General features: G+C 42.1%; 1 protein-coding gene across 1 annotated transcript; it reads left to right on the plus strand.

Moving 5' to 3' along the window:
* On the plus strand, nt 1-15821 carry AHSA1 (activator of HSP90 ATPase activity 1). Its single transcript, XM_042445287.1, has 9 exons — nt 1-168; nt 7927-8117; nt 8327-8409; nt 8806-8923; nt 11610-11698; nt 12369-12506; nt 13083-13184; nt 15044-15095; nt 15399-15821. Exons 1-9 carry the CDS (start codon nt 89-91, stop codon nt 15569-15571), a joined length of 1026 nt encoding a protein of 341 aa, XP_042301221.1. The 5' UTR covers nt 1-88; the 3' UTR covers nt 15572-15821.
* The last annotated feature ends 1297 nt before the right edge of the window (nt 15822-17118 follow it).

Below are 17118 nucleotides of genomic sequence, written 5' to 3' on the forward strand. Positions count from 1 at the left end.
TGCTGCTGCTCCCTCCCTCCCTCCCCGGGCGCTCCTTCCTTCTAGCAGCTTCTGGGCCTGGCGGGGAGGCGGTGTTTGTGAGGCGCCGATGGCGAAGTGGGGCGAAGGGGACCCGCGCTGGATTGTGGAGCAGCGCGCGGACGCCACCAACGTCAACAACTGGCACTGGTGAGGGAGAGAGAGAGAGGGAGAGAGGGAGGCCGCCTGCGGGGGACGGAGGGCGGGCGGGCGGACACTGGGGCAGCCGACGCCGCCGCCTCCTCCTCGTGCGAGGCCGGGGGGGAGGAGGAGGGCGCGCTCCCAGCCAGGGCAGGCTCAACGGACAAGAGCTCCTTCCCCGGACGCGTCCTCCGCCCCTGCCTTCCTCTCCAGGAGGGACTCCATTTTGAGCATCGTTAAAGAGCATGCATTTACTTCAGTGTTGTTGAGCTCAGGGTGATCGGGCCCCGTCCTCCTTTTTCCGGACGCGTCCTCCACCCCAGCCTTCCTCTCCAGGAGGAAGAGCAATAGCAAGCACGTTTCTGTACCGCTTATCAAAAGCGTCCTCCATTTCTAGTATTACTAAGAAGCGTGGATCTACATCAGGGCTTTGAGGTCAGGGCGATCAGACCGGTCCTCCTTTTCCAGGACGCGTCTTCCATTCCGGGTTTCTCTCCAGGAGGAGTTTCAAATTGCCCTCCATTTTGAGCATCATGAATTTACTTTAGGGCTTTGAGCCCAGGATGACCAGGCAAGTCCTCCTTTCCCCAGACTCGTCCTCCATTTCCAGTGCTTCTGCCCAGGAGGAGCCCCAAAATGTCTTCCATTTTCAGAATATATATGTTTAAAAAGGTAGGAATTGACATTTAGAGGAGTGTTGTCGATCTCCGTGTGACCAAGCGCCCTCCTTTTCCAGGACACGTCCTCCGTTTCAGGCTTCCTGTCCGGGAGGGGTTCCAGAATGCCCTCCATTTTGAGCCAGGGACTAAGACAGCTCAAAGGGGTTTGTCCTTGCCATCCTCTGAGGCTGAGAGAGTGTGACTTATTGCCCAAGACCATCCAGTGGGTTTTCGTGACCAAGCAGGGATCCAACCCCTGACCTCCATGGCTGTAGTCCTATGCTCAAACCACTGCGCCATGCTGCCTCTCATTTATATATCTATTAATATCTCCATCTATGTATCTTTATAAGTATCTCTATATATTTCTGTATGGCTATATATTTACACAGAGATAGCTGTAGCTATATTTATAGATATAGCTATACCTATTAATATAGGTATGTATAGATAGATGTAAATTAAATGTTCCCGGCTGCCTTTCAGGCGCTCCTCCAAATGAGAGTGGAATTAGTCTCATAAACTGGGGCTGCATCCACACTGCAGAAATAATCCAGTTTGACACCTCTTTAACTGCCACTGCTCAGTGCTATGGAACTCTGGGAATTGCAGTTTTAAAGATACTTAGCTTTCTCTGTATGAGAGCCCTTGTACCACAAGCTACAAATCCAAAGAGTCTATATGGAATGGAGCCATGGCAGGTAAAATGGTGTCAAACTGGATTACCTCTGCAGTGCAGATGCAGCCTGGGTAAGGAAGATTATTTCATGGCATGAAAATGAATATGATATTGCATTGGGATTCATGTGTTCATAGGAGGTGGTTTTTGAAACAAATGTAGACCCAGTGAGTTTAGGGTTATAGCCTGGTGATCCTTTTGTTATCTCTTGGGTCCATTTGTAGCATCTGGCTAAGGAAGTGAGGCTCTGCAAATTGCTTTCAGGCCAAAAGCAGGTTGTAACAGAAAGGAGCCCCATACTTTTCATTCTTCTGCCCATATCTGCCTTGCTGCTGCTTTTATCAGAGGGCTTCATTTCTGACACTTAAGACCATGGTTTGTTTGTTTTTATCTAACCAGGCTGCAGTATTGGATTGGTTTGCAATACATATTTATTAATTATGCACTTGTCTTGTAAATATCAGTCCACGGACAGCGTGTGGTGAATAGATTGAAGAGAACTTTATTTTCTTCCTTTCTATTTTAGCTGTGAGTCAACCAGGGCAGTTAATTGGCAGCAGTGTTGAGGACTGGCAAAAGAAAGTACAGTCGCCCCTCCATTTTTGCGGACTTGAAGTCCGCAGTCTCAATTACTCATGGAGAGGCAAACCCCATCGGCTAAAATGGTGCGCACTGGTTTTATGCATCTCCTACAACATTGTCATTGTAAACTGAAAGCTCAATATTTTGCATAATTGCAAATATATATGAGCAGCTGGCTATTAGCAAGAAACAAAGTATGCGCAAGGTTTTCAAGCAGTCACGATGCAGCTTGTATGAAAATGCATTCTTACAGTACTAAGGAATCTATGGCAGCTCACAGGAATGAATGCTATATATGTTGGTTGGGGTATCCCTAGCTATATAATGTTTGTTTTGTTGTGGATAATATGGTTTGTATTGTTTTTGTAGTATTTGTTATGAATGAGTGGTTTTAATATATGTTCTTTTGTATATATGTTTTTATAATACCCAATAACAATTATTCTAAAATAAAAAAAGGAATCTATGGCAGCTCACAGCCTGCTTTAGTTTGATATAAATTCTTGTGGGCAACCGCTTTCTTCTTTGAGAACTGCCTCAAAGAAAACTGGTCCCAGACCATCAGTCCAGATACTTTTTTTCCTCATGAAGTCTGCACTGTTCAGTATCAGCAAGAAACATGATCACCATGCCCCTGACTTGCAGGAGCAGCTGTTGTTTCCCAAGCTGCAGGAAACTGTAAAGGAGGGAAGAAGTAGGAGGAATATGTCCCTTGCTTTGGTAGCATGCCACTTAATTTATACTGTACTGCAGGAGGAGCTATTTCTTCTTTCCCTCCCTCTGGTTCAGTCTAAAGGGAAGGAAAACCCCAAAAGAAAAAACGATGTCACAGGCAATGTGAAGTGAGCCAGGAGCTCATTCTGCAGTGATGAGCAAGCTGTCGGTTTTCAAGGGTACATAATGCTAAATACAGCAACACTAAGAAACTGCAAAACTTAGGGCGGTTACCAGCTTAGGAAGCACACTTAATTTTTTTACATTCAGGTTCTGCTAACAGATTTTCAAAATGAGTCCTCAGAAGCTGTTGAAGTCTCTTGTAAAGGCAGCAGGTTACCATTCTGCTGTAACTTGGGCTTTGTAGTTTTCCTGATTGTGAACACTGTACAGTATGCAAAGAAGTATGACTTTTTTTTAAAGGAGGAAAGAAAGAGCACTGCTGAATAATTTGGGACAGTAATTAGAAAGCCAGGCAGTCTGATTTGTGTACATCTTGCAGGGCTAGATTTGCTTCCCATCTCAGCAAGTAATTTTTTTACAGCCTTAGTTTTCCCCTTCATGAAATGGGATCAGTTCATTCTGCAGAGGAAATGATGGGTTCCCCAAATGGCACAGCCAATAGGATTTTGTGATACTAATGCAAAGATACAGGTGTACTCAGTAGTACACCTAAGAAACTGCACATTTTGAGTGTTACAAGCTTGCTCTTCTTTTGTGACATTTTTCAAAACGTGTTGTATCAGTGTTTGGTTGCCTTGAGTAGGGAAGCAAGGGACAACCCACTTCGGGATTTTTTAATCTTAGATTACAGTCAAAAAAGCGCTAAGTGGGACTTCTGAACATGTATAGGATTGCTTTCTCTCTTGAGTAGATTAAATCTGTCATCTACGCTTTTGTGAGTTCACCCTGCCTATTGATCTAAGTGTGCAAGAGAATCCAGTGGATTGGCTAGAACTGATGGTGCACATTTTAAACAAGAAAGATCTGAAAACAAGAGGTTCTCAATTTGAAATTGAATTAAGTAGTGCCGTGATTCTACAGACAGTAACTGTGAAAGTATAGGTTCCCCAGAGCCATCAGTGGAAAAGAGTTTAACTCATTTTGAAATAAACGAACCAGTGCTCATTAGCATATCATGTACAGTTTGTTAGGAAGTTTAAAAAAATAGGTCAACCATTGTCAATGCTTTTCACTTGAATTTAACATAATGATAATATAAATCAAATGTGCTAAGTCAGATCATGTTCTGTTAAGACCACTGGAAGATTTTCCAGTTTACATTACAGTGGGGCATAGTCGTTGTTCAGTTTCCTGCTCAGCCTGGTCACCACTGGGTGACCTTGGGCGAGTCACACACTCTCAGCCCCAGGAAACCCTATGATAGATTCATCAACTTGAAGGCACAGAACAACAACATGTGTAAATGGAATATATTGTCCTTTGTGACAATGGTGACCATATCATGGGGGTTTGCTGCAGCTGAGAGTGTGTGACTTGTCCAAGGTGATCCATTGGGTTCAACACTCAAAGTGCTCCTAGATTTGTGAGGGCTTCTACGTATCTCCACCTCTGCCAGTAATGTGAAGACCTCTTATGTCCCACCACTTTGACATCAAATATTTTTGTTTTTTGTTTTATTTATATACCGCTATTCCAAAGATCATAGCGGTGAACAAGTAAGCTAATTGGCCCCAACAGTCTGGGTACTCATTTTAGCGACCTTGGAAGGATGCAAGCCTGAGTCGAGCTTGGGCCCTTTTGCTGGTCTTGAACTCGCAACCTTGTGGTTTTGAGTGAATGGCTGCAGTACAGTACAGGCATTTACCCAATGCACCACCAGGGCTCCAAATATGGGGTCCTTTTCAATGCTCTTGTGGGTCCCGTGTGAGATTTACTTCACTGAGGCTCCCTACTGGATGCTTTTTCCCTTGAAGAACTTTTGCCACCACAGACACGATGTGTCTATATGATTTATTAAACAGAAGTTGAACATAACATCAAATCCTGACTGACCCTAACTAACTCCAGCTGACATCTCTTTCTCATATTTAACAGCAACATTCATATCTCTCACTCTATAGCTCATGTCCTAACTCTCCTAAAATCTCTTTTAAGTCATATTCCTGGTTCTGAGAGATTCCTGATCCATTAACAGGCTCAACACCCTGACAAACATAGCTGCCTTTTAAAAATCCCCTCAGACATTCAGCTGATCACCAGTCACTCTTAATATTTCATATTTCACCCTCTCCCAACAGATCCTTACCTTATTGTGTGTGTGTGTGTGTGTGTGTGTGTGTATACACACACACACACACACCATAATTTATCTAATAAAGGAAGGAACTTCCCCCACTTCAAAGTCCCTAAGATCACAGTAGCTGACCTGTGAGGGCATAGGAAACAATTCCTTGCCCTGTTCTATTTGACAGGTCTCTTTAAATACCTGAAGGGCTGTCATGTCAGCTTTCTCTTCTCATAATGCTATTGAAGTAAAGTCACACATCCAGAGTGGAGTCTGAAAGAACTGTTGCACTAAAGGAAACTACCTTTCTTGACATATGTTAGACATTTTTTAATTATTGATTTTTGGGAAAGTGGAGTATATATTGAGCATTAGGAGAGGACAGTAGAAGCAAAGTTTGGTATGTAGATACAGCTGGGTAGTTAGTTAAAATGTTGGTTACCCCTTCCTGGTTTATTTTTATTATTTTTATTTATTAAAATGCATATGAGTGCATGCAAATGCCTTCAAGTCCCCTGTCATCTTATGGTGACCCCATGAATGTCACAGTTATCAGAGGTAAGGAATACTCAGAGATGTTTTTGCCATTTCCTTCCTCTAATATAGCCCACAGCACCTTGTGTTTGTTGGTGGTATCCCATCCTAGTACAAACCAGGGCGAATCTTTCTTAGCTTCCAAGGTCAGCCAGGATCTGGTATAGACCTCTGCACAATGCATATGCCCCACCCTGTATCTTTTTGCTAAAAGAGGTGTAATATATGCAGAATAGTACCTTTAAGTCTTGAGATCTGATATTGTTTAGAGCTTTAAATGTCATCACTAACTTCTTGGATTCAGATTAGAAGCATATTGGGAGCTGGTGCAATTCCTCTGAAACCAGTGTCATGTTTTCTGTGAGATATTCTGTCAGCAATTTAGCTACTGCATGTTGCCCTAGCTTCATTCTGCACATCATCTTCAAGAGCAGTTCCATGTAGAGCATACTGCAGTAGTCTATTCGAGGAATTACTAGTGAACTGTTGTCATTAGGTTATCCCAGTCCAGGAAAAGCCATGGTTGGTGGGTCAGACAAAGCTGGCCCTAGGCACTCTGAGCACAGAATCTACTTGGACCTGCACTGACAAAGATAGATCTAAGGGTGTTCTGGATCTATGAAGCAGTCCTTCAGGAACTCCATCTGGGACAGCTCACTTACCCAGTTATAACACTTAAGAGCCTCTACTACATAGAATCTCAATTTTATTCAGATTAAGCTTCCATTTATTGGTTCTCACTCAGTTTATTACGTGCCCAATTCAGCACTTCCACTGTTTCATCTGATTTGATGACAAGAAGAAATAGAGCTGGTTGTCATTGGCATACTAATATTACTGCTCTCAAACATTTGTGATGGTTTCACTCAGCAGTTTTACATAGATATTAAACTGAATTGGAAATTGAATAGATCCATGTGACACTTCACATCTTAATAGCTACAGGGCTGAAGAGGAACATCCCAGTGCTACTCTCTGGAACTGGCCATGCAGATAGATGTGGAACCATTGTAACACAGTGCCTTCTACTCCCATACCATAGAGCCTGAGCCAGCGTGGCATAGTGGTTTTAATGTTGAACTGTGACTCTGGAGACCAGGATGCAATTCCCAGCTCGACAGTGAAACTCACTGGGTGACCTTGGGCAAGTCACACTCTCTCAGCCTCAGAATGGCACTGGCAAACCTCCTCTCAACAAGTCGGAAACAACTTGGAGGCACACAGTATCAACAAAGTAAAGGGCATCAAAGATCTAGTGGTCTAGGAAGATCAGCTGCACTGCCCCTATCTGTCACCTGGAGCAGGCCATCAGTCATGGTAACCAAGGCTGGTTCAGTTCCAGCCTGAAACAAGGCTGAACTGAATCCAGATTATTATTATTATTAACCTTTATTTATAAAGCGCTGTAAATTTACGTTTCCAAACAGGATTTTGGTTTTTGAAACATTCTAAGTACAAAAACACATCTTTGGTTTAAATATTGTACTTCTGTACAAACCATTAACAGTGAGCCCTTGCCTTACGTGGAGGATCCGTTCCGGACCACCACCACCCCCGCATAAGGCAAATTCTGCCTATGCTCAAGCCCCATTCATTTGAATGAGACTCGTGCGCGGCGGCACAGGAGTGTGCGGGGCACCATGGGTGCGCGCCACATTTATTTGAATGGGACGTGCCGCCCTGCACACTCCCCGTGGCTTGAGCACATACGCTCAAGTCCGCGTAAAGCGCACCCGCGTATAATACGAGCGCACTGTGCTTTCTTAATGCTAAACATCTGGGGTGAGCAAACAGCAGCACTAGGACCATGTGTGCTCTTGAGTCAGTTTTCAAAAACCCTGTACAAATGATATTTTAATTCTGCCAAAGTCATTCCTCCCTTCCCCAACACCCAGCTAGGTTGAGAGTAAGAATAGAGAAGGAAAAAGTGATGGTTTTCTACTTTTTACTTTAGATCCATACTGCTTATGCTTTAGCCTTGCCCACTGATAGCAGCTTTTAAAAAATGCTGGTGAAGTTACAGAAAAATGGAACACGTTTTGAATTAGCAACACTTTTACTTGAAAAAGAAAACATATTTCATAGAAGGGTGGGTTTTTGATCCCTTCTCCAAATTTCTAATTTTTTCCATTAGGGAAATATATTCTCAAGGGAGATGGGAAGGAATGCTCCCCCAGAATGTCATATGTATTCTTCTTGAGGTTATTCCATTATGTTTAGCAAGGGAAGCTATGTTTTAGGACAGCTAGTAGAGTGTAACACAGAGGGACAAGCCAAGCATAATGGAAATACGTAAAAACATCAGCTGTTTGTTCCTGCATTTTTAAAATTTGAGATTTCCTTCCTCTTAGGACTGAAAGAGATGCATCTAACTGGTCATCAGAGAAACTGAAAAGTCTGTTTCTAGCTGTTAGAGCAGAGAATGCAGAAGGGACTTGTGAAGTCACAGAAGTGAGCAAATTGGATGGAGAAGCCTCGATCAACAACCGCAAAGGAAAACTAATTTTCTTCTATGAATGGAACATCAAGCTGGCTTGGACAGGTGAGAAAGCTGGTTTGTTTTAACCTATCCAGAGGTCCTGTTTTGAGGATCTGGGTGTTGATTTGTTATGAGCCAAAGCCTTTTTTTAAAATCACAAAGGAAATCAAAAGAAAAACTGTTCTTCACTTTTCCAGAGTGCTGAAGTAAAGTTAATGTTAGGAAACTGAAATTGAGCAAGACTGATGATGTGGTGTTTTTGCTGTTTATAGGCACCACAAATACTGGTGTGAAATACAAGGGACACGTGGAGATTCCAAATCTATCCGATGAAAATGACGTTGATGAAATAGAGGTAAGCCCAGTTTCAAGTGCTATTTATGAGTGGGAAATTTTCATTGGGAAAATATCAGTCTGAATAACCCCATATTTTCAATCAAATAGTGCATTACTTTTGTAAAATGTGTTGTTTCAATTAAGCTTTTGAAGCAGGAATGCCATCAATCCCTCACTCCCTTCGTGGCTTTTGAAAGCCCTCTTCAGCTATTTGTTTATTTTTTATATTTACCATTCAAAATTACACATAGTTTCTTGTTTTATGGTGCAATTCCAGTTTATTTGTGGAGCAAAACACCTTCTCGCTGGACGGAGGTGCTTTCCAGAAATATTTTTAAAGGATACAATGCAAATTAATGTGTGCAAAAAAGATTTTGTATTGAGATCATGTGAATCTTTCTCTTCTTATTTTTAGATTAGTGTTAGTCTTGCCAAAGATGAGCCAGACACAAATCTACTAGCCTTGATGAAGCAAGAAGGCGTAGAACAGATCAGCAATGCTTTGAGAACTTACATCAGCACTCTCAAGACAGGTATGCAGAGAGGTTAAAAGAAATGGTACAGGCTTCTTGTTAAAGCTCTCCTCACCGTTTTTTGACAGAGGACCCTTGCAATATTTACTTCTATTTGAAATATGTTTGCTTCAGATACTCTCTGAAAGAGTGGTTAAGATCCTGCCACAGTCACACGTTTTTTCATTACACTTAGGTGAGATTACTATAGAAGGCTGTCTGTAAAGATTATTTGGAACTACAGCTAATTCAAAATTAGAAGTTCAGACTTCTGATCTATGTCAGTTTGGGGAAATCATATGCTGCATCAACTGCACATGTTACTGATTTATTTATGGGTACTGTTAAAAGCCCTAAACAGTTTAGACTGTAATACTCGGAGGAATGTCTCCATCTTTGTGTATCTGGCCATTAAAGTTATCAGAGAAGAGAAATTTCACTGATGTGAAGAGTGAACATATATTACCACTACCTCGACAAAAGACAGAAATATGATTATAATTCCTCCAGGCAGTTGTACCTACATGGCTTGGGCCCGAGTTACTTGAGGGAGCGCCTCTCCCTACATAATCCGCCCCGCACCCTAAGAACAACGGGAAAATAACTACTTGAATACCCCAGGGTAAAATTAGCAGCAACTTATCAGAGAGCCTATACGGCGACAGCTCCTGCTCACTGGAATGCACTTCCGGAAAAGATCCTACTCTGCTCCACATTGGAAGCCTTCAAGAAGGCATTGAAAACCTACCTCTTTCAGAAAGCATCCACCACCACCCCCCCCCCCCCCCCCCCCGATTCTCTTTAGAGATAGTATACTCTAATTAAGATCAGGAGGTCCAGGCATAATTGATAGTTTTAACTGCTTTGTATATGGTTTTTAGGTTTTTAATTGAATTGTATGAAATTGCTGAAATAATTTGTTGATGGATTATATTGCCTTGTACTGTGACATGTATCACATAACTTGCACAGTGTGAACCACTTTGATCTGAAGGAAAAGCGGTATACAAATAAAAGTTTTATTATTATATTATATTATTATTATTTATTACCTGGTTCAGGAACAACAAGTATCAAATGTATTTTGGTGCTCCGCTTGGCAAAAATACATTTATAAATTTCAGTAATTATTCTTCCACAAAGAAATAATAAAATACATCCATGCTTGAGATCAAAGAGCAGAATTGGTGTTCTGTAGATTACAGTTTTTGAGAACTAGATGCAAGGACTGACTGAGTCCTGGGATTGCTCTATTCAGCAGTTCCCTGCATGCCTCCCTCCCAGCACCTGCTTTGTTGGATGTCCTTGTTCAGTCCTCCAGAGCAGAATTAGCAGTGTGTACATTACAAACTAGAAGCCACCATAGTGCAGTGGTTTGATGTTAGACCAGGACACTGAGGGACTAGGGTTCAAATCCTGCTCAGCCATGGAAACCCACTAGGTGACATTGGGCAAGTCAGGGAACATAATCCCTCTCTGAACAAATTCTGCTAAGAAAACCCTGTGATAGGTTCACCTTAGGGTTACCATAAGTCCAAAATGACTTGAAGGTACACAGCAATAAACATTTCAAATCACTGCTTAGTTGGGGATATGCAGAAGAGAAGGGGAATTTGATTCATTAATTGGTGCCCACTCTGCTAGCAGAAGGATGCCATTCAGTACAACCTGATATCCTTGCCCTGTTGGCCTTGATTATTCCTTGTTAGGACAGTTTCAGCTTTAAGTCTGCAATCCTGTCTTGCATAGGTGGTGCCACAGTAGTGGGGGTAAAAGGTTGTGGATGCTGCCATTATGGAGCAGGGTGGCAGTGAAGCCAGTCTCTGAAGGAGATAAACCTGCTCTGTGGATCCTGGGCTGCTTGTAAGCTGGCAGAGCAGTCTTTTCTTGTGATGGAGTTGGTTTTGTTTGTTGTTTCCCTGCTGCAGCTATAAAGTCCCTTATACAGTGGTACCCCGGGTTACGAAATTAATTCGTTCCGCGGTTAATTTCGTAACCCGAAATACCTTCGTAAGCCGAATTCCCATAGGCGCTAATGGAAAAATAGCTCTCTGCTGCCCTCCGGTGGCGGAAAATAGCGCCGCGGTTTTTTCGTAACCCGAAGAAACCTTCGTAAGCCGAAGCAATAAATCCCTATGGGATTTTTTCGTATCCCGAAAAATTCGTAACCCGGCGCATTCGTATCCCGGGGTACCACTGTATTGGCAGAATGGACTGTTGTGTAATGCATCAGTAGGATGCTGGCCTAAAAACAGAATGTGGGGCATAGAGCCTGGAGAATTGCATGTGCCAATTGTGGCAAAAGAAGTGCCAGTGTATTTTAAGAGGCTGAAGGTGGCTTGAAATATACATGGTGACCTTAAATTACCTGTGAAACTTTTTGATGTTGGTTGTAATGTACATGATACATGCTAATGTTGACACTGGTCATATCTTTTGCTTTCCATAAGATAACTTGTATTGCATGCTCCTAGACTACTTGGCAGACATATTCCAGATTGTAAGCTATTGTAAAGTAGCTTTTTCGCAATGTAGACCTGAGAGAATTTTATGTAATTCTTAGTTTTCCAGTTCATTTCAACATTGCCAGTTTCTTTGTGAAGACTACCTTTCCTTCATGATCATCCCTCATACTTATGTTTGTAACAGAATATGGATTAAGATTCTACATGCTTTGCATGGAATAATAAGATGTTATATTTTCTAGAGTTTACCCAAGGCATGATCTTGCCCACAGTAAATGGTGAGCAGTCAAACCCAGCACCTCATCCTGTGCGCAAAGGTGATGATCGCAAGGTAGATGAACAAGTTTCTGTTTCTGCATTTTATTTTTAAATAATTGAGTAGGAAAGCTTAAGAAAATGGTTAGGAAAGGGAATGCTTAGGAAAATTGGAGTTACAACAGAATACAGATGGCCAAAATCCTGTACACTTCTATCAGTCTATGGTGTCAGTATACTCCAGTATAGTTACATTGGATCCCACAGTCATACAATGTGCATCATGGGTCCATTATCCAATAGTCAACTCATTCTTATCCTTAAATGTCAGTGGGCTATACTGTATGTATCTTTGTAGACCTGTTGGTTGTACTAGAGACAGCACTTACAAAACAACTGATAAAACACAATGGCTTATGCACTGAATTTTACAATGGTTTAGTGACCCAGCAGGATTTTGGCCAGAGTGCTAGTAGCCTTCACAGTGTGGCATGTGAAAGAACCCCAAGCGTTAAATATTATTTTCAAGAATGTTTGTACTTGGTGACATGTGACTGGATTCAGACTGTTCAAGGATGGGGGCTTAGTGGGGTTCAGTGAGGAAAATGGGTGGTTGCCCTTGGTGCCTTATTTCTACAGCGGGTACAAATAATGTGGTGATTTGTCTCATATTTTTTAAATATATATACATAATTGCACCACACTTAAGATACATTTTAGTATTGTAATATGTGGTATTCTTTTAGGTCACTGAATCTGGCAATACTAGCAATGCACTTAAATCCAAATCTGTAGGAGTCAAGATACCTACCTGTAAGATAACTTTGAAGGACACTTTTCTTACATCTCCAGATGAATTGTACAGAGTGTTCATTACACAAGAGGTAAGTTAGTGTAAGTCTAGAGGTGTCTCTTACTACACACAAGCACACACACTATGTGTGTACATACACATTGTCTCTTACCCAGCAACCTTACCTAAGTTGTTGAGAACAATTTGACAAGAGTTGTTTCTGCTGATTTTTGGGACCAGTACTCCTCACATGCATTTTCCGCAGTGTTCTTTCTGAGTAACAAACCACAGTCAGCTTTTTACAGCAGGAGTGGGCTACTTTTCTAGTACAGTTCAGAACATCATGAGTCATCTTGGCTTTCTTCAGCCTGGACAGGTTGCATCCTCCTAAAGCAGGGGCTCTGTTTCCAGACAAATTTCCTTCAGAGATGAGCATCTCCCTATGATAATTTAGATCCATTGATTGAAGGTGTGGCTTCCTCCCTTGCGTGTTGTTGCAGTCATCGCTAGAGTCCTCAGTAGGCCAAAACAGTGATTCCACACACTTTAATCAAGCAACTATTTCTTTACTTAATCAAATTGCGTTAAAGTCTTGGCTAGCTTAGTGCAAAGAATCGCCTTGTAACTAGGCTGTTCTTTTCTTTTTCTTTTCTTTTTTTAATGGCAGATGGTTCAGGCTTTTACCCATTGTTCTGCAGTGGTGGAAGCTGACAAAGGAGGAAAATTCCAGCTGTTAGATGGCAGTGTCACTGGTGAATTCACTGAATTAGTAAGTACTAATGATACACCATTTGCCAGTTACTTGCAATTTGGAAAGTGTCGTCCTTTTGGTTCATGATCTGCTTTCTTTGTAATGACTCTGGTCCAAAAACACTGCAGAAATAATCCAGTTTGAGACCACTTTAACTGCTTTTCTTCAATGCTAGGAAATTCTGGGAATTGTAGATTTGTGAGACATTTAGCCTTCTCTGTCAGAAAGCACTGGAGCCAGAATAAACTACAATTCCCAAGATTCCCTAGCATTGAGCCAGGCAGTTAAAGTGGTCTCAAACTGAATTATTTCAGCAGTGTATTTTAGACCTAAGTTAATTCACTGAGCCCTTGAATTGCATTCTTCCTCTTTTTGTGGGTATCAGATTTGCAAGGAGTAGAGGCAGGCTCATCTGTTGAAAATACATGGGCAGTATCATCCCATTTGAAACAATCTAATTAGACACAGAATGGATATCGTACCTTTACCTTCCTTCCCCCCTTTCAGTCGTAGGTTTTCAAGACAAATTATTCAATTCCTTCTAAACATGTAAACTGGGAAACAGACATAGTTTCTGTTTACAAACAATGATCTGATCTTGGGCCCACTCCAGATGGGCCAAAAAGGCCGCCCTTGTCATGTGCGAGGGGTGCCTCAGGGCAGCGCTTCTAGACCCTCCTCGCATGTGACAACGGCGTCTAAATGGTGGTGCCCTGTACAGATGGGTGCCACCATTGTTATGCAAGCACAGCACCTGCACGGCGCCACGCAGCACTTGCGTAATGAGTGCACCAGTGGCGCACTCGTTACACCGCCACCGTGGCATAGAAAGAACCCACTTTTTGTGGGTTCTTTTTCCACCGGCGGGAAGCCTCACCATTTAGCGGCTGAGGCTTTCCTCCGGCAGGCTGCCCTTTTTGGGTGGTCTGTACCCCGCCTTGGTTTGTAATCAGATATAAGGATCAGAATTCTGGTTCAGATCTGAAGGGAAACTAGAGTTTAGCAAACCCTTGAAGTAATTTATTACAAAACATGAGAGGAAAGTATTTTGCAGAAACAACACTAACTCTAGATCTTACAAACCATGCTTTGAATCTGAACCAGAACTTTGTCTCTGTGAAAAATTAGCCTGGTGTAGTTTTATATTTTAAAAAATTCCAATGCGTTTGGTAAAATCAAATTTATGATACTGGGTATGTACTGTATGTGGTTGTTTTTTCCAGATTTAGTGTCTGATTTACAAAAACTATATAGTCAGGAAATCTGGCAGATTGCAACTGAATTTAAGATGACTGAATTCAATAAAATATTTTTGTGTATTTATGTAACATTTTTCTAACATGCTACAATAGGAGTTTATTGTTAACTGCCATCAAGTCGATTTTGATGTATGGCGACTCTATGAATGAGTGACCTTGAATTCATCCTGCCATCAACCATCCTGCTCAGGTCTTGCAGACTTCAGGGCTGTGACTTCCTTGATTGACACTATTTATTTTTATTTTATTTATTTATTTCATTTGTATGCCGTCTTTCTCCCAGAAGGGAGTCTGGAATTCAGTCTTCCTCTTTTCCTACTGCCTTCCACCTTGCCATGCATTATTCTCTTTACTAGTGAGTCATGTCTTCTCATGTTATGGCCAAAGCACAACCATCTCAATTTAGACATCTTGGCTTTCAGGAAGAGTTCAGGCTTGCTTTTCTATGCATTTGCTTTGCATTTGTCTTTTTAGCAGTCCACAGTATGTGTTGAACTCTTCTGTAGCACCACAGTTCAAATGAATTGATTGCTCGATATTCCAGGCCTTCTCCAATCTCTTTCCATCTATTGCCTATTCGGGTGGAAATATACCTGATAAAGTTCTATTCCTTTCTAGGTTCCTGAGAAGCACATTGCCATGAAGTGGAGATTTAAGTCATGGCCAGAGGGTAAGTAATTATGTTGCATATAATAAAATGGAAGCCTTAGGCTCGTGTGCTATTTACCGTGATTCTCATTCCTCTATGATGCACCTCTCAGTAATTTACAAGCCTTGACTCGTTGGTTGCTTGTATCATCCATACTTATTACTGGTAAACCTCTGACATCGTTCAGGATAATTGTTCCCTGGCTTTTCAGTTTGTTGCTGAGAAGGAAGAGCAGTTTTCTCCAACCATAGTAGTAAAGATGCACGTTGTGTTAGCCCAAGTTATGCCACACTATTGATGTTGTGGTTTGTGTGGCTCTTCTAGGACACGTTGCAACCATCAACTTGACCTTCATTGACAGAGCTGGTGAAACAGAAGTCCATCTGGAAGGGAGGGGCATCCCAGCCAGAGAAGAAGAGAGAACAAGGGAGGGCTGGCAACGTTACTACTTTGAGGGCATTAAACAGACATTTGGCTATGGAGCCCGATTGTTTTAACGCTGGCTAATGCGGAGAGTCTCTACCCAAAGATTCTACCGTGTGAACTGATTTGCTTCTTGTCTGTCCCTTTCTTACCTCTGTTTCACTGTTGTGACAAGCAGGATGGGAGGATGGCCTTGAAGGCCACTGTGCAGCGCAGAGTCCAGCCCTTCACTGTTTGTGTATGTCTCCTGCTGCAGGGGATTCAAAGGTGGATTCTCATAAATGTACATACACCTGTATTGCTAAATAAACATAACTTAAAGAAGCTGTGCTGTTTGTCTTCTCTCAGAAGAGATCACAAGGCTTTTGACCAGAGAGCAGAATGGTTCAGCCTCTACAGAATGAAAGAGAATCTTGGCTGTAGATACCAACTTTTGGTGAGGATTTATCAAAGCGGAACAGAAGCATTGTACTCCAGCTTGCAACTTTAGAACAGGATTTGTGTGGCCCTCTAGATATTGTTGGAGCTGCTACTTCCAGCAACCTGGGCCGGCATAAGGGTGATCAGAGTAGAGAGCTGCAGTCCAGCAATGTCTAGTGCATTGTTCCCACCTCTGTTTTAGAATGTGTCTTAGTTTAAGGCAAACTGTCTTTGAGAACACAGGCTCCCTTAGCTTAATAACAGAGATTAACACCGCCCCCCTACAGTCAGACACAACTGGACAACCTTGTCAAAGGGGAAACCTTTACCTTTTACCTTTAGCCAATACCCTAGAGGAGAGAATCAGAATTCAAAATGACCTTAACCGATCAGACAGCTGGGTCAGAACTAACAAAATGAACTGTGCCCTCCCCGAAGGCATCCAACTCCATCTTGGCCTCAGAGCGGGAGAGAGGGTAGGCGAATGCCATCAGGCCTATCCTTAAGATACAGATCTCTCCATCTGTCCATCTGCCTTGGTCCAGGACTCAGAGGGAGAGAAGAATGCTGGACCTGATCCCCTTCCCCTCAACCATTCCCTTCTCCTTCTGTGTCGTGTCTTAGATTGTAAGCATGAAGGCAGGGAACCGTCTAATTAAATGTTTTTATGTACAGTGCTGTGTAAATTTACAGGGCTATATAAATAAAGCTTAATAATAATAATAATAATAATTTCGGGAGGGAGAAATATAAAGTACTACACTTAGACACAAAAACAACTAGTTTGACAACAGTACATGCAAAAGAGATCTTGGGAGTCTTAGAAGACCACAGTCTGAACTAGAGTCAACCATGTGAAGTAGCATCTTAAAAAGCCAATATGATAGTAGGCTGCATCAAGAGGAGTACAGGGTCTATCAAGGAAAGTAATAGTGCCATTCTATTCTGCTTTGGTCAGACATTACCTGTTAACTTACAAAATCTCACACAACTAATCCTATTAAACTAAAATACCCAGTACTTTTTGATTTTCTGTTTCTATCTGGGCATATCCTTGCAACTGAGGAGAGATCTCAACTCATCAGCCTCTGTCTTGTCTCTTGAGAGAAGGGAGCAGCCAGGGAGATGGATCAGCCTGTCTGCTGCTTCTGCATCCTGTAAGTACACTTGCAAGACTTTAACTTTGCAACATGGTGTACGA

This window comes from Sceloporus undulatus, chromosome 1, assembly GCF_019175285.1.
Source record: "Sceloporus undulatus isolate JIND9_A2432 ecotype Alabama chromosome 1, SceUnd_v1.1, whole genome shotgun sequence".
In the NCBI taxonomy this organism is placed as follows: Eukaryota; Metazoa; Chordata; class Lepidosauria; order Squamata; family Phrynosomatidae; genus Sceloporus; species Sceloporus undulatus.